This window comes from Arvicanthis niloticus, chromosome 20 (genome assembly GCF_011762505.2).
Source record: "Arvicanthis niloticus isolate mArvNil1 chromosome 20, mArvNil1.pat.X, whole genome shotgun sequence".
NCBI lineage: Eukaryota > Metazoa > Chordata > Mammalia > Rodentia > Muridae > Arvicanthis > Arvicanthis niloticus.
In genome coordinates, this window is record NC_047677.1 from 49,146,513 (window position 1) to 49,162,783 (window position 16,271).

A 16,271-nucleotide genomic window follows, 5' to 3' on the forward strand; every position below is an offset into this window, starting at 1 on the left:
TTCCTTCTTTCCTTCCTTCCTTCCTTCCTTCCTTCCCACTTCCTTCCTTTCTTCCACTTCAAACTTTTATGTGCATGCATCCATTCCCTGTGGGGCTGAGTGTCCATTGTCCCTGAGTGTCCGTTGTCCCTGAGTGTCCGTTGTCCCTGGCCAAGAGCTCTCTAAGATTCACCTGCAATGAACCGTGGGCTGACACTGAGAGGGCAGAGCTGTGGAGACTCTGGAGTTAAAGAGAAGTTGAGCTTAAGTTAGGTGATGTGCAAAAGTGGGAAGTGAGGTCCAGCTCTGAATGAGTCCCCGGTAGGTCCTCCATCACCCGGCGAGGATGAGTCCCCGGTAGGTCCTCCATCACCCGGTGAGGATGAGTCCCCGGTAGGTCCTCCATCACCCGGTGAGGTCACAGAGGAGGTGTCTAGAGGGGCTTCAAAGCCATAATTGTTTTAAGAGGCAGAAATAACTCATTACCTGAAGGGGACTGTTTGGCCAATTTATAACAAACATTCAAGCGTGTCTGTGTGCAAACAGAATTCTAAGCTTGCCATCACGGTGCCAGAAGGCCTTGTGTGATGTCCATGTTCTGTGTTCAGCATGATTACATAAGACAGCTGTGCTGTGTGGGCTCTCAGCCAACAGAGCCTGACAGAGCCTGACAGAGCCTGACAGAGCATAGAGTCACAGATGCTTGTCTCCATCAGGGTGAAAAAGCACACTAGTTACCATGGGTCTCACAGTCAAGGGGACAGCAGAAAACAGCCACAAAGTACAGCAAAGGGCACAAGACAGAAGTAACCGGGGGCCAGAACAGGACCCGTAGAGACACCTAAACCAGCCTGCTCATAAGACCACAGAGACCAACAGGCACTGGCTTGGTGACAGGTTAGAATGAAGTGTCCCCAAGGTGCAAAGAGCAGAAGGCTAGAAATAACCTGGTCCACGGGGAACAGACATTTTGTGTGATGTCCTGAGGTCCTGATAGTCTTGGGAGGTTGATGGCAAAGTGGGCACAGCTTAGAAATCTGGGATTCCAGCCAGAACTGGGCACCTAGCTCCATGCTGCCTGCTGGCATATGTCATTAGAAGTTCCCACTCAAAGCCTTGGCTTCCTCATGGAGCAAACAGCTGGCTAAGGAGGAGAGGTGGAGTGAGCCTGAAGTCAGGGAGGTCAGACCGGGGTCAGAATTCAGGTGAGGGGAGATGGTGGCCCAGCCAAGGTTCTGGGATAGAGGGGGTGAAGGGGGTGTGATGTAACCAAGAGAACATAGCAAGAGTCTGGCAGTAGATGGGACTCAGCCTCTGGGAGGCGGTTTCCAAACGTGGTCAGGGCAAAGATCTGAGCCCAGCAAGAGAGCAGACAGCAAGGAGAGCCAATTCGGGGGAGCCCAGGGCAGCGGCTGTGTGGGGCATGCTCAAATGAGACAAGGGATGGAGAGAGAGGAGAAGTTATGTGGGCACTGGCAGACATCTGGGTGGGGTCTAGGAAGGGCAGTGTGGAAAGAACAGAGAAGATGTGGTGGAGCCACTGTGGCTTGTAACTGTTTATAAATGCTCCTTTATATTCTGAGAACAGAGAAGAGCTAATGTGTCTGTCTGTCTGCCTGTCTGTCTGTCTCTCTCTCTCTCTCTCTCTCTCTCTCTCTGTGTGTGTGTGTGTGTGTGTGTGTGTGTGTCCAGCTCCAGAGGAGGAAGCTCCAACCACACAGGTTGTGCCCACCACAACTCCTGAGCCCCCTCCTAAGAAGCCACTCCTGGGAGAGCTGACCGTGACAGATGCCACCCCCGACTCCCTGAGCCTCTCCTGGACAGTCCCCGAGGGACAGTTTGACCAGTTCGTGATCCAGTACAAGAACGGGGATGGGCAGCCCAAGGTGGTGCGGGTGCCAGGGCATGAGGACCAGGTCACCATCTCCGGCCTGGAGCCAGACCACAAGTACAAGATGAACCTGTATGGTATCCACAGTGGTCAGCGTGTGGGCCCCGTGTCTGCTGTTGGAGTGACGGGTGAGTGGATGCTGGGAGCCCAGGGTGGACATATCAGAAGGTGGACCTTCAAAGAAAAAAAAAGTGTCACCTCCTTTTTGGTGACAAATGGATAGGGATCAATGACTGGGTACCCTAGATCTGCTTAGCATAACAGACCTGCTTTGCTGGTGCCACGTGTGCCTCTGTGTGTCTTCGTGTACCTTCCGGGGTTGGCTAGTCTCCCTGGACATCAGGACCAGAGAAACCTTTGCTGAGCTGTATGTCCCCTCAGCTGACCCAGGAGCTTGAACATGGTCAGCTGTCAACTGAACAGGGCCACAAGACCACAAGGGGGGGGGCTTCTCTGAACTGAGCTCAGGACCCCCCCACATCCTTGGTAATTATGGTTTCTCTGTCACTCTCATCTCCTGGGGACCCTGCTCACCTCTCTGTCTCCTTCCAGCTGCAGAGGAAGAACCCCCCAGCCCCACAGAGCCCAGCACAGAGGCCCCAGAGCCCACAGAGGGCCCAGAACCCACCGAGGAACCACTCCTGGGAGAGCTGACAGTGACAGGAGCCTCCCCAGACTCCCTGAGCCTCTCCTGGACCGTCCCCCAGGGAGACTTTGACTCCTTCACTGTCCAGTACAAGGGCAGTGATGGGCGGCCCCAGGTGGTGCGTGTCGGGGGCCAGGAGAGGGAGGCCATCGTGAGAGACCTGGATCCTGGGCGCAAGTACAAGATGAACCTGTATGGGCTCCACAAGGGGCGTCGTGTGGGCCCCGTGTCCACCGTGGGTGTGACCGGTGAGTGAGCACTGACCTCTCTGTTTGCTCTTCCCTTCTTGTCCAGCCCCTGTCTTCCCTTCTTCCGGTCTGCCCTCTCCTTCCTGCTCCCGTTCTTCCAAGCTATACCTCTAGCCCCATACTCTGAGCTTTGATCCCCTCATCTAGGAGAGACTGAGGGTCGTGAGCTGTCCTCAGAGCTGTGCTCGGAGCCTGTCCTTCCCCACACTGCCCTCCACCCTTACTCCAAAGCACCACTCGGTCCTGCATTCCTTCAACCCTGGCTGCCTCTGTGGGTATCTAGTGACTCATAAAATGCTCAGAATTTGGGCTACCTGGTCTGAATCTGCCTCTGACTAGACTATGTGGTTTTTTTTTTTTTTTTTTAAATAAAAATAAAACAATTTTTAATGCAGTGGCAGCTCCTGCAGCAGAGGAGCATTTATGATGGCATCTGCTAAACCGGTGATTATCAACCTTGCTAATGTTATGACCCTTTAAACTTTTCTTTAAGTAGAATTTATTCACTTATTTATTTTATGTATACAAGTGCTCCATCCGCATGTATGACTGCAGGCCAGAAGAGGGCATCGGATCCCATGACAGATGGTTGTGAGCCACCATGTGGCTGCTCGAAATTGAACTCAGGTCCTCTGGAAAGAGCAGCCAGTGCTTTGAACCACTGAGCCATCTCTCCAGTCCCTTTGCAACCCTTCACGTCGCAGTGACCCCAACCATTATTTATTTTTGCTCGTGTTTTTTGTTTATTTGTTTGTTTGTTTTTGAGACAGGGTTTTCTGTGTAGCTCTGCCTGTCCTGGAACTCTTTCCCTTTGTAGACCAGGCTGGTCTCGAACTCACAGAGATCCTCCTGCCTCTGCCTCCTGGGTGCTGGGATTAAAGGCATGGGCCACCACCACCTGGCTAATTTTGCTACTGTCATGAATGATAATGTAAATTTTTTGGAGGTTTGATGTTTTAAAGTCAAAGATAGTTTGGAGGTTTAATATTTTAGAGGAGTGTTGAGGGGGTCGAGACCCACAGGTTGAGAACCTCTGTGCTAACCGCAGTCAGGAAGGGTACTTAGGTATGAACTGCCTGTCCCAGTTGCCTGGGGCTGGGGTTGGATAAAGAGTTAGAAGAGGCCCTGAGAAGCTGCTTTGCAGCCTAGGGACTGCCTGGTCCCCTGAGCAGGTTCTGCCCGCATTCCCCAGCCTCCTTTACTCTCTTACAGCCTCTCTGACCACAGAGCCCCCGATAGAGCCCCGCCTGGGAGAGCTGGCTGCTGTGGAAGTGACTTCCAGTACTGTGCACCTGTCCTGGACTGTGGCCCAGGGCCCCTTCGACTCCTTCCTGGTTCAGTACAAGGACGCACAGGGGCAGCCCCAGATGGTGCCTGTGAGCGGAGACCTGGGTGAAGTCACCGTCTCAGGTTTGGAGCCGGCCCGCAAGTACAAGTTTCTACTCTTTGGACTCCAGGGTGGGAAGCGCCATGACCCTGTCTCCACAGAAGCAAAGACTGGTGAGTGAGGGCCCGGCAGCAGCCCCCATCATCTGCTGCCCCCTTGTGGCAGCTGCTGGAATTTCATGTTTCAGTGTCCCACATTCCAAACAGTGGGGTTTAGTGACCCATTTCTTTGTCAGATCTACCCAAATTCATACCTTCACTCTGGTCCTTCTCCATGCTGTCTTCAGAATGAGGAAAGCACACTTGCCTCCTTTGCTGGAGAATCTTTTATCCCCAGCCCTGCCCAATTACCCACTTCAGACCACCAAACCCAGAGCCCCGTTACCCCACAAACTGTCTGGCCTACCCCCTCTAAGCAGCCTCCTCTCCTCTCCAGCCTCCGACACAAAGCTCCTTCCTCGTCTTGGGGAGCTCACCATGACAGATATGACCCAAAACTCCATGAATCTCTCCTGGACTGTTCCTGAGGGTGAATTCGACTCTTTCTTAGTCCAGTACAAGGACAGGGGAGGGCAGCTCCAAGTGGTGCCTGTGGCAGCGGGCCAACGTGAGGTCACCATCCCCAGCCTGGAGCCCAATAGAAAATACAAGTTTCTGCTCTTCGGCCTTATAGGCCGCAAGCGGCTGGGCCCTGCCTCCGTGGAGGGCACCACAGGTTAGCCTGGGCCCTGCCTCTACCCCTACACCCCCCACCCCCAACCCCCACCCCCTCGTACAGCTCTCATCCCCAGGGCCTTCCAAGGACTAATCTTGTCTTCAGTCTGAGACTAAAGGCCTTTTCAGCAAAGGCAAATCTCTGCTCTTGGGCCGAGCAGGACCTCAGCATTTTTATCCACTGATTCCATCCTTTCTCGACTACTACAGAGGGAAAGCTAACTTGGCTAACCTGGGTTCACAGGCTAGGCCCAGTCCTTACCAGCCACATGGTGTGGGTAGGCCACCTGACGTGCACTCCCACCTGTGCTAACGGCCAGTAGCCCACTGCTCCTGTGTGACCAATAGCCCACTGTTCACCTGTGTGACAAGAATTCCAGTCTTCCTTCCTCCCAACCCCAAGCCAGGAGATGGGAAGGGAGACCTTGGCTGCAGAAAGACCATGGAAAAATCTGGTGGTTTTGTGTCCATGATTCAGCCCCAAGGAAGGGTGGGGTTGGTCCATGACCCTTACTCCACTCCCAGGTCCATGAGGGCCTGCAGCCCTCAGATACCATACCCCTGCCCTACCAAACCCTCATTACACTGGCTTGCCTGAGCACTGTCTGTCACCTACCATACCGCCCTCACCTCCCACAGCAGGACCAGAAGGCCTGGCTGTGTCCTCGGGTGTGTGTCTGTCCCTGAGGCCACACATGGACCTTTGCATTCCCCTGAAGACTCTTACCTGAATCTTTCTACCCTCCTCTCAGCTCCCCTGGAGAAGACACCACAGCCCCGCCTTGGTGAACTGTCAGTGACAGGGGAGACCTCTGACTCCGTGCACCTCTCGTGGACCGTGGCCCAGGGTCCCTTTGACTCCTTCCTGGTCCAGTACAAAGACAGAGACGGGCAGCTCCAGACAGTGCTAGTGGCCGCAGACCAGCATGAGGCCACCATAGAGGGTCTGCAGCCAGGCAGGAGGTACAAGTTCCTGCTCTATGGGCTGACTGGAGGAAGGCGCCTGGGTCCCATCTCTGCCTTGGGAGTGACAGGTGAGGTTGTCATGAGGACAGGAGGGAGGGGCAGAGGCCTATTCAGAGCTAGAGAAGGGAGAGTTTGTGCCCACCCCACCCGAGGTGTTGATCAGTCTTTTGAAAGAGAGGGAGGAGCCAGGCCAAGCAGGAAGGAAAGGCCTTGAGGATTCCCCACGTGTACCCTCTCTCTCTCTCTCAAGCCCAGCCATCCCCCTCAAGGGCTGCTTCCCACTGCTTGTCAGCTTTATCTCCTCAGAGAGTAGGCTTGCCCCATTAGCACACACCTCCAGTCCTGGGGAACCAGAGATGTTTTCTCAAATGGAAAACCTAATAAGCCTATGAGAAATCCAATGGGCAGAGCCCACTGACACCCACTTAAGAAGGGCACGTGGCTAGTGTGTCTTGCCAGGCACGTACACCAGCCGGTGCCACCTTCAGCTGCCCTCAAAGAGTTCTAAGGGTGGGGCCACTGCTGAGAGGGGCTTGATGTGCCAAGGGCTGGGGGAGGGGAAGTGAGTCCCTGGTCCAGATATAGCGAGGGGAGGAGGAAAGACCAACAACTTCCCAGGCAGGAGACCCTGGGACTGCTCTCAGAAAGGCCTCCTGGGGCACACTGCTAAAATGAGTTCAAGAACTGGAAGGTTCTATATGATCTCCTTCCCCCGCCCTTTCCTCTCACGGGCTGCTCTGCCAGGACTGTGAGGTGTCACCAGTCCCAAGCCAGCCTTGTCATCCTTCCTTTGAAGGGCAAGATGGAAAGGCAGGGCCCCATGGCACCCCCACGAAGGTTCTGCTCTGGTTTCTCCCATGCAGCCTCAGAAGTGGACACATCAGCCCCAAACCCCACTGAGGCCCCTGAGGCTCCCCGCCTGGGGACACTCGCAGTGACGGAGGCAACCCCAGATTCCCTGCGCCTCTCCTGGGGTGTGGCCCGTGGCCCCTTTGACTCCTTTGTGGTCCAGTACCAGGACACAGAGGGCCAACCCCAGGCCCTGCTTGTTGATGGAGACCAGGACAAAGTCCTCATCTCAGGCCTGGAACCCAACACTTCCTATAAGTTCTTCCTCTATGGTCTCAGTGAAGGAACACGCCACGGACCTGTCTCTGCAGAGGGCACCACAGGTAGGGTCAGGCCTGTACCATCCTAGTCTGGGGTAGGAAGGGTAGAAGGTGGCATCCAGAAGTGACTGCCACAGGGAAGGCACGAGGAGGCACCCAGAAAGAATTGAGGCCATTTGCCCTCCACAGCCCCTGCCTCTGCCCCCATGTCAGGCCACACGGATCCCCTGTGGCCCTGCTTCTCACTAGCCCATCTTTACTGACCAACAGGATCGGGATAAGATAACAAAGGGACACCCTCTAAGCCTTAGAACTGGTGTGCATCTGTCTCCAAGCCCTTTTCTCCTACCAATTCCCACAGATCCAGTTCCTGCTGGTCCAGGGGACCCCGGGCCCCGCCTGTCTCAGCTCTCCGTGTCAGATGTGACCACCAGTTCTCTGCGGCTAAACTGGGAGGCCCCCCTTGGTGCCTTTGACTCTTTCCTACTGCGCTTTGGGGTCCCCTTACCAAGTACCCTGGAGCCGCATCCTCGCCCTCTGCTCCAGAGAGAGCTTATGGTGCCAGGGGCACGGCGCTCCGCCGTGCTTCGAGACCTGCGTCCCGGGACCCTGTACAGCCTGACTCTGTATGGGCTGCGTGGGCCGCACAAGGCAGACAGCATTCAGGGTACTGCCCGCACTCTGAGCCCAGGTGAGGACCCACAGGGGCACTAAAGAGGGGGCTTTGTGCTTTGCGGGGTGGGACGCAGCATGTAAGGTGTGTGGTAGGAGGGAGGGGCTGAAGACACCTAAAGAGTGGCATCTGTCCTGGGGAACCTACCATAGAGGGGTAACAGGCCTCTCTAAGCCAGAGCACCCAAAGAGATAAGCCAGGAGCCTGCCTATCCGTGCCTTACCCACGGCACCCATCCCTTATGACCTCAGTTCTGGAGAGCCCTCGGGACCTGCAATTCAGTGACATCGGGGAAACATCAGCCAGAGTGAACTGGGTGCCACCACCATCCAGGGTGGACAGCTTCAAAATCTCCTACCAGCTAGCAGATGGAGGTGAAGATCCCGTTCCCCCACACCTCCTTAGCGTTCCTCTCTTGCCTACCGCCACCCCAGCACACTGCCCGCTCTCTAGCTGTTCTCAGACTTCATCCATGTTTGCAGGAGAACCACAAAGTGTGCAGGTGGATGGCCACTCCCAGACCCAGATCCTCCAGGGGCTGATTCCAGACACTCGCTACGAGGTGACTGTGGTCTCCGTCCGTGGCTTTGAGGAGAGTGAGCCTCTCACAGGCTTCCTCACCACAGGTAAGAAAGACTGCCTCCAGCACCAGGAGAGGTAGAGAAAGAGAAAACAAGAACGGGGTAAGGATGTAACAGGGGCAAAGGAGACCCCGGGGCTCCAACCTCCAATGAGGGAGGGGCCAGCGGGGTTGGGAGAGTCGAGGCTAGGAAAGCCTCTGAGCTCCCTGTTCTTGCCCAGTGCCTGATGGTCCCACCCAGCTACGGGCATTGAACTTGACTGACAGATCTGCTCTTCTACACTGGAAACCCCCCCACAACCCGGTGGACAAATACAATGTCCAGGTCGCATCCCCTGGGGGTGAGCACGATCGATCGAGCCTCCTCTAAAGAGGACTCGTTTGAGGCTGGGAGAGGGGAACCGGGTACAGAATGGATGGGTAGGAGCTGATGCCCCTCCCACTCCCACTCCCAGCCCCGCCCCTTCAGGCCTCCGCACCTGGCAGCGCTGTGGACTACCCCCTGACGGACCTGGCACTTGACACTAATTACACCGCCACCGTGCGTGGTCTCCGGGGTCCTAACTTCACCTCCCCAGCGAGCATCACCTTCACCACAGGTATAGCCAGGGGTGCGTTTGGGTCACAGGAGATTGAAGGGAACGGATACGGACTTCATTTCTGTCTCTCTCCATCCTTTCCCCTTCCAGGGTTAAAGCCCCCCCAGGACTTAGAAGCCAAGGAAGTGACGCCTCGCACAGCCCTGCTCACTTGGACTGCGCCTGAAGTTCCACCCACAGGCTACCTGCTCAGCTTTGACACCCCTGGAGGACAGATTCAGGTACCCTGCTTCACTGGCCATGGGCTTTCCGCGTTGGAGGTGCCACTTCTGGCTCTCCCAGAGTCTCCATCTCACCCTCTACTGACCTGTCCCTCGTCTGTCCCCAGGAAATCCTGCTTCCAGCAGGAACCACCTCCCACAGGCTTCTCCGCCTCTTCCCCTCCACCTTCTACAGCGCCCAGCTTCGGGCTATTTGGGGCGAGAGCCTCACACCGCCTGTGTCCACTTCCTTTACAACTGGTACTGGCTCTGGGATGTGAGCTTCAGGGGGCAGCTGGGGTCTGAGATTTGGGGAAGAGAACAGACAGACTCTCCACCTCCTCTCCACAGGCAAACTGCGGATCCCCTTCCCCCGGGACTGCGGGGAGGAGCTGAAAAATGGGGCCAGCACCTCAAAGACCACCACCATCTTCCTCAACGGCAACCGCGAACGGCCTTTGGATGTGTTTTGTGACATGGATACTGAGGGAGGCGGTTGGCTGGTGGGTTCCATTCAGAGCCCAGATCCCTATGTACAACACAGGAGTTGTGTTTCTGTAACACAGCGGGCGGTGCCCAGGAGCCAGAGGCTGACGCTGGCCCTGTCTGCTTTCCAGGTGTTCCAGCGCCGCATGGATGGACAGACGGACTTCTGGAGAGACTGGGAGGAGTATGCCCATGGTTTCGGGAACATCTCCAGGGAATTCTGGCTGGGTCCGTGCCTCATAGGGCTGGGGAGCCAGGGAAGGGATGGCATGGCAGTCCAGTGGACCCCAGTACCCTGATGAAGCATGCTCCACTCCAGGCAATGAGGCCCTGCACAGCCTGACACAGGCTGGAGACTACTCTATGCGTGTGGACCTGCGGGCCGGAAAGGAAGCCGTGTTCGCCCAGTATGACTTCTTCCGGGTAGACTCAGCAAAGGAGAACTATCGCCTACACCTGGAGGGCTACCATGGGACTGCAGGTAAGTGTGGGCCCTAACGGGGTGGGGGCGGGCATGAGGGTGAGCCTCACCACACCTTCCCACGCCCTGCCAGGTGACTCTATGAGCTACCATAGCGGCAGTGTCTTTTCTGCCCGTGATCGAGACCCCAACAATTTGCTCATCTCCTGCGCTGTCTCCTATCGTGGGGCTTGGTGGTACAAGAACTGTCACTACGCCAACCTCAACGGGCTCTATGGGAGCATAGTGGATCACCAGGTGGGGACTGCGGAGGCCACAGGGCTCCAGGTTGGGATCTGGGTGACCTGGGCTGGAGTACTCTCTCATGAAGGGCTGAACTTCTTATGCCTCAGAGGCTCGTCTGTAAAATGAGTCGGTTCTGCCAACCTTGTTAAGGAATCTTGAAGAGGTGGTTTATTAGTCGGTAGAAGGCACCAGCTGAGGGATCACGGGGAGATGGCTGGACCCTGGGAGTCACCTACAGGAGCAGGGTTGGGATGGATGAGGCAGCATTAACGTGGCACTGTCTTGACTCTCCTCCCTTGACAACCCTTTCCGCAGGGAGTGAGCTGGTACCACTGGAAAGGCTTTGAGTTCTCGGTGCCCTTCACGGAAATGAAGCTGAGGCCCAGAAACTTCCGGGCCCCTACCAGGGGCACCTGAGCCTGCTGTCCACCTCACTCACACCCTGGTATGACTGCCGAGCACTGAGGGGTTGTGACCAGAGAAGAGCCAGTGTGTCTGTACTGTGCCTAGCTCGCCGAGGAAGCCTTCTCTGCCACAATGTCACAGCATCATGTTTACAGGGGGGAGGGGAGGGAAATAGAGCAATAAAAGAGAAACTGAGGCACAAGGCTCTTTCTAGCCTGTCAAGGATTTCTCACCCTGGTCTTGGGGCACCAGGTTCCTGGGCTGCAGCCGCACCTGGAAGGGAGGAATTAAGAGATTGACGCCAGCATAAGGCTGGGGCTGCAGGGAGGGCAGGGTGCCATCTGATGGCGGCAGCAGCGTGAAGGCCTGGAGCAGGCGAGCCAGCACCACAAAGAGCTCCAGCCTTGCCAGGGGCTCTCCCAGGCACACGCGTGCCCCACAGCCAAAGGAAGGTGTTCTGGGATTCTTGCCAGGTTCCAGGAAGCGATCTGTGGGCAATAGTCAGATAGCTAGAGAAGTCTGTCCCAGCAGAGGCTGGGCCTCTTCCACTCCCTCCCCTACCTGCCTCATACCAGGCCAGAACTTGCTGGGCAGTTCCCAAACCGACTCATCCAGGTTGGCGCCTTGAATGTTGGGGATGACAATCATATCCTTGGGGATGTCATAGCCAGAGATGCTGAGGGAAGGGTGGAGTCAGGAGCGCCCAGCGAGCCCTTCCTCCCTCAACCCTTACCTCTGGGGAATCACCTGCTAGTCTTAGTTGCACGGTGGGGCAAGGCCAAGGGAACCGCAGGCCGCAAACGCAGCACCTCAGCAATGGTGGCCATGAGCAGAGGCAGCTGCACTCGGTTCCTGTACAGGAGCTGGGGGCTGGGTCCCAGATTGAGGTCCAGTTCTTCCTGCAGCCGCTTCTGAATCTGAGAAGAAAGGGCAAGGCTGGACTCTAGGGACCAGACTTTGCCCAGGTGGCTCACAGCTGCCTAGCCTGCGGCCCCTCCCTCCAGCCATCCAGCTGAGCCTAGAGCCCCCTCTGTGAGCATAGCCCAGGCCAAGCAGTCAAGAACAGTGAAACTGGACCAAGGTGTCAGGAGCTGTCTTCCCACAGTGCACCTCAGGGTGGTGAAGCAGAAAAGCCACAGCCCAGGAGAGCGTGGTAGCCGTGGTCTCGGTGCCACCAACGAAGAGGTCCACCACCGACATGTGCACGTGCCCCTCGTGGAGTTGCTCTGTGTCTTTGCCATCTCTTTGCTTCTCCACTCCCTGGAGCATGTAGTCAATCATGTCTTTCCAATGGCTACCTGCTACCAGGCTGTCCTGCAGAGGCAGGGGAAGCTGAGAGTCTAGCCTGAGGAGGGAAGCCTGCCGAGCAGTGGGGTGGGGGGCGTCAGGCACATCACTGGATGAGTCCAGAGGAGCCGGTCCTCCTGCAAGGCTCACCTTGTGGTGTTTCAGCTGCTGCTTTACAATATGGTCCCTACTCTCTTGGAACTGCTTCAGCTTCCAGAGGCCTGGGTTGGGAAGGAACTGGGACAGGAAGGGGAGTCAGCTGTAGCGTGGAGACCGGTGGTCCCCCTCCCCTGCAACCCAGCAGAATCTGGGTGGCAATTCCTCACCCTGAGAAGGGGAAATATATCCAAGATTTGGATGGACCAGTGGTTCCAGGCTTGCAACAAGTCCTGGACGCAGTTATGAATGGTATGTACCAAAGTGCTGTCCTGAAGGAACAGGAGGGGGGGGATGCTTTGAGTTCAAGACCCGCAGAGGGCCAGGAGGGGCTGAGGAATGGGTCCAAGGGACAGGAAGGTAGCATGAACCTTGTCTCCGAAAGTAAGGCAGCAGATGACACTGCAAGTGAGTAAAGAGAATTCCTTATAGATGGTCACGGGGGCACCAGCCTGGGCTCTCATGCGCTGTGGAGGAGAGACAGACAGGCTGCAGAGGCTGTGTGGACAGAGGGGTACTGGGCAAGAGGGAAGCTGACCCCAAAAGGGTCGGGCCACAAGAGCCCAGCCTCACCTCGCAGAATTCCTGGGTCAGCTGTTCTATCAGGGGCTCCATGGAGTCTCGCATGCCCAGCATCAGGGCTGAGCGAGAGAGTTTCTTGTGGGCCTTCCACATTAGAGAGTAATCCCCCAGAGACAGGTCCAAGTCCATCTTTCCTGCAGGAGGGATGGTGGGAAGACATGTTCACAACCAACCAATGAAACCAAAGGCCTTACCTGCTTCCCAAAGTCCAAGAAGTACCCTTAGCTCAAGGTAGTGGCCACACCAGGGGGATCTCTGTGAGTTTGAGACCAGCCTGGTCTACATAGTGATTTTTGGCTTGGCAAGGGCTATAAAGGAGGACCCAAACTTGAAGAAGAAGAGGAGAAGGAGGAAGAGGAGAAGAGGAGGAGGAGGAGGAGGAGGAGGAGGAGGAGGAGGAGGAGGAGGAGGAGGAGGAGGAGGAGGAGAAGGAGGAGGAAAACTGTGGAAAACAACCCTTACCATGTAGTATCGGGGGTCGGCCGGCAAAGTCCACCCACTTTTGGATCAAGGCCTCCTCAATGGTTCTGTTAGAGTTCAGCACCACCACATCTGAGGGGAAATGGCAGTGTCAAGCAGGGAAGAAGGGGTCACAGGAAGACAGGAGACTGGCTTACCTTGCAGCCCCAAGCGGATTCTGTAGATGGGCCCGAGTTTCTGAGTGAGGTCAAGCAGGTAGATAGGAAGGTTAGGTTGTAGAAAGTGCAGAAACCCCGGGGCCAGAGGCGGGAGACGAAGGTTCCAGAGCTTCCACTGGCCCCACAGCCAGCGGGTGCCAGCTAGCAGCAGCAGCAGCAATACCAGCGCAGGTAGCAGCATGGCCCAACACTTGTGCAAGGCACTGGTATGACCTTTTATAGCCCCCAGCTCCAGCCCTCTCTTCTGCTGTAGCTCTGACCCTTCCCTTCAGATCCTTCCTGTCTCTCACACAGAGCAGTGTGTTTTCAAACTGGCACAGTCCCATCGGCCTTGGAGAGTCTTTGGATCAAAGATGAGACCATCCATCAAGAAGAAAGGAAGGGATGCAAAACCCTGACCTTTCCGTATTGCGATCAGTTTCCTAACTCCATATCAGCCATGTGGGGGGAGAGGTCCGCCCGAGCCAGCCCCTACCTCACCTTGGACCAGCTGAGTGGAATGGATTTGTTCTAGAGAGAAGAAATGAATGGTGGTCTCTGCCCAATACGCCTTTTGGGTTTACCTATAGTCTCAACAAGTATTTTACTGATATTACCACTACTGTTACTTTATTTTGGTGATGCTAGGCCAGCCCTCCACTGCTAGCTGCATTCACAGTCCTATGCCCTCTTTTGTTAGTTTTGATACAGAAGCCTCACTAAGTTACCCAGGGTACCTTGAACTCACTGTGTAGCTCAAACAGGTGGAAACTTCGCATCTTGCTTCAGCCCCTCAAATAGCTGGGAAGGCAGCAGTGAGTCACCCGGCTCCTTGTGCAGTTCTTTGTTATTCCCTTTGGTTTGAGGCTTGGATGGGGTGGGGTGCAGCAGAGGGTGTTACTTGTGTGTACATATTGTGCATGTGTGTGGAAACCAAAGATCAACCTCAAGTGGTCTATCCAAGGGAAAAGACCCCTGGGCTTTCATTTCCCTGAACCTCCATGATCCAGCCAGGCAAGCTGGCCACTGAGCCCCAGGGATCCTCCTGCCTCTGCTTCACCATTTCTGGAATGGTAAACATGTGCCACACAGCTGGAGAGGCAGCTCAGTGGTTAAGAGCCCTGGCTGCTCTTGCTGAGGACCTGGGTTCCATTCCCAGTGTCTATGTGGCAGCTTACTACCTTCTGTAACTCTAGTTCTGAAGTTCCAGTGCCCTCTTCTGGCCGCAGAGGGGAACTGCATATGGGCATGGTACACATACATCAGCTCACTACCTTCTGTAACTCTAGTTCTGAAGTTCCAGTGCCCTCTTCTGGCCGCAGAGGGGAATTGCATATGCACATGGTACACATACATGCATACAGGCAAAACACAAGGGAGTTTCTTTGGTTGCTTAGTTTTACATTTACTTATTTTATGTTGTGTATATGTGTAAAAGTAAGCAAAAAAACTATGTTCCACCACAACCAGACTTTCTTCTTCCTCTTCTTCTTCCTCTTCCTCTTCCTCTCCTCCTCCTCCTCCTTCTTTCTATTCTTTTCCTCCTCCACCTCCTCCTCTTTCTCTTTCTACTCTTCCTCCTCTTCCTCTTCCTCTTCTTCTCTCCCCCCCCCCCCATATAGGTCTCACTATGTAGCCCTGACTGGTCTTGATGTAGCCAACGATGACCTCAACATGATCCCCCTGTTTCCGTCTCCAAATGCTCAGATTACAACATATACCACAATGCCTGGCCTGGCACCATTACTTATACAGCATCTTTCGGTATCATAAGCATGCAGAGTTAGGTGTGGTGGTGCTTGCCTGTGGTCTCACCACTTAGAAGGCAGGAGGATTGAGTCTGCAGTCAGCTTGGGGTACACAGCAAGACACCATCTCAGAAAAAACAAGGCTCAGTGTTGGTGTTTGCCTCACACTGAGAGGCCCTGGGTTCTACCCCAGTACCACACAAAAAGTGTTCAGAAGACAAGGAGCCCTGTTTTGGGACAAACAATGTGTACCAGATTCTGCCTGTTTTGCCCTGCTCCCACCATGGCTACCATTACCCACAGCCACACCATACACCATTGCTCCCGATTTTTAAATGAGGATGCCTGAGAATGGCTTGCACATGTGCAGAGCTGCAAAGATGCAGATGCAGGCTTCAGCAGGCACCCAGGTGCAGAATGACCAACTGGAGCTGACTTTAAAAAACAAAAAAGGCTAAAAACCCAAAATTACCACAGATGTGAAGGAATCTCAGAGAATCTTGATACTGGGAAAGGAGAAGAGGGGACCTTGCCTGCAGGCCAGAGGTCAGGAATGGGAAAGAGAAAAAGGCTTGCCATGTGCTCTGCCTCTCTCTACCACCGAGTCTCCTGGGTTTTGGATAGAACAAGGCAGCCTTGAGGGTCTGGGCCCACAGGTTACCAGCTCAGGGAGAAGATGGCTCCCATCTGATAAAGACAGTCTACCAACCTGGGCCTCCCCAGGAGGGAGTGAGGCAGACACAGCTGGTTCAGAAGTTACAACTGTTAGAGATGGGGTTTCCCCAGGACCAGATCAGGGGCACTTGATAAGGGGGCTGTTGTAGAGTATCTGGGGAGAGACTATTCTAAATAGGGTGACAGAGTTTAAGGAGATGGATGAGGAGTCCCCTAACTGCCTGTCCCCAGATTTATAGACAGACCCTAGGATCAGAGAGGTCCCTGTCTACTCCAAGACTCCTGTGAAGCACAGCAGTACAGCAGGAGGCCCAAGGTGAGACTCCAGCTGTGGGTTAGCTGACAGCTGACAGACCCTTGTGGCAGAGGCTCAGGCCCAGCCTTTTCCCAGGAGGTAGAAAGGAGGGATTTCTAGGGTTGGGCAGTAACAGCATCATCCTCTTTATGGGAGATCCATCCAGACCCAGGCTACAACTGAATCCCTGCTCTGATGACTGGCTTGGGGGATACAGATATGTCTTGGGACCTTGAAAGCAGAAGACCTGATGTTCTGAAACACCAGGAAGACCAGAACTTCCCCCAAGTCTCCACATGAGGGGCTTCATTTGATGGGGTGAC

At 55.1% G+C, this 16,271-nt stretch overlaps 2 protein-coding genes across 5 annotated transcripts in view; one reads left to right on the forward strand and one right to left on the reverse strand.

The window, feature by feature from the left end:
- Positions 1-10,792, forward strand: part of Tnxb (tenascin XB) — a 59,504-nt gene extending 48,712 nt beyond the window's left edge. For 3 of the 4 annotated variants that reach the window (XM_076916713.1, XM_076916717.1, XM_076916714.1), the window contains 18 exons: positions 1,672-1,998; positions 2,423-2,764; positions 3,977-4,264; positions 4,587-4,865; positions 5,617-5,898; positions 6,694-7,002; positions 7,301-7,630; positions 7,864-7,986; positions 8,095-8,238; positions 8,414-8,533; positions 8,648-8,791; positions 8,882-9,012; positions 9,120-9,252; positions 9,343-9,494; positions 9,609-9,705; positions 9,797-9,958; positions 10,032-10,195; positions 10,499-10,792. In XM_076916713.1, coding sequence (XP_076772828.1) covers positions 1,672-1,998; positions 2,423-2,764; positions 3,977-4,264; positions 4,587-4,865; positions 5,617-5,898; positions 6,694-7,002; positions 7,301-7,630; positions 7,864-7,986; positions 8,095-8,238; positions 8,414-8,533; positions 8,648-8,791; positions 8,882-9,012; positions 9,120-9,252; positions 9,343-9,494; positions 9,609-9,705; positions 9,797-9,958; positions 10,032-10,195; positions 10,499-10,600 — 3,629 coding nt within the window. In that variant the 3' untranslated portion in view covers positions 10,601-10,792. The remainder of the gene's footprint in view (positions 1-1,671; positions 1,999-2,422; positions 2,765-3,976; positions 4,265-4,586; positions 4,866-5,616; positions 5,899-6,693; positions 7,003-7,300; positions 7,631-7,863; positions 7,987-8,094; positions 8,239-8,413; positions 8,534-8,647; positions 8,792-8,881; positions 9,013-9,119; positions 9,253-9,342; positions 9,495-9,608; positions 9,706-9,796; positions 9,959-10,031; positions 10,196-10,498) is intronic. The other variant, XM_076916715.1, reaches the window with a different exon arrangement.
- Cyp21a2 (cytochrome P450 family 21 subfamily A member 2) lies at positions 10,326-13,512 on the reverse strand. Its single transcript, XM_034524486.2, has 10 exons — positions 13,231-13,512; positions 13,076-13,165; positions 12,605-12,747; positions 12,403-12,498; positions 12,202-12,303; positions 12,026-12,112; positions 11,699-11,902; positions 11,336-11,505; positions 11,161-11,264; positions 10,326-11,076 (listed from the first exon to the last, which is right to left on the reverse strand). Exons 1-10 carry the CDS (start codon positions 13,430-13,432, stop codon positions 10,799-10,801), a joined length of 1,476 nt encoding a protein of 491 aa, XP_034380377.1. The 5' UTR covers positions 13,433-13,512; the 3' UTR covers positions 10,326-10,798.
- Positions 13,513-16,271: the final 2,759 nt, after the last annotated feature.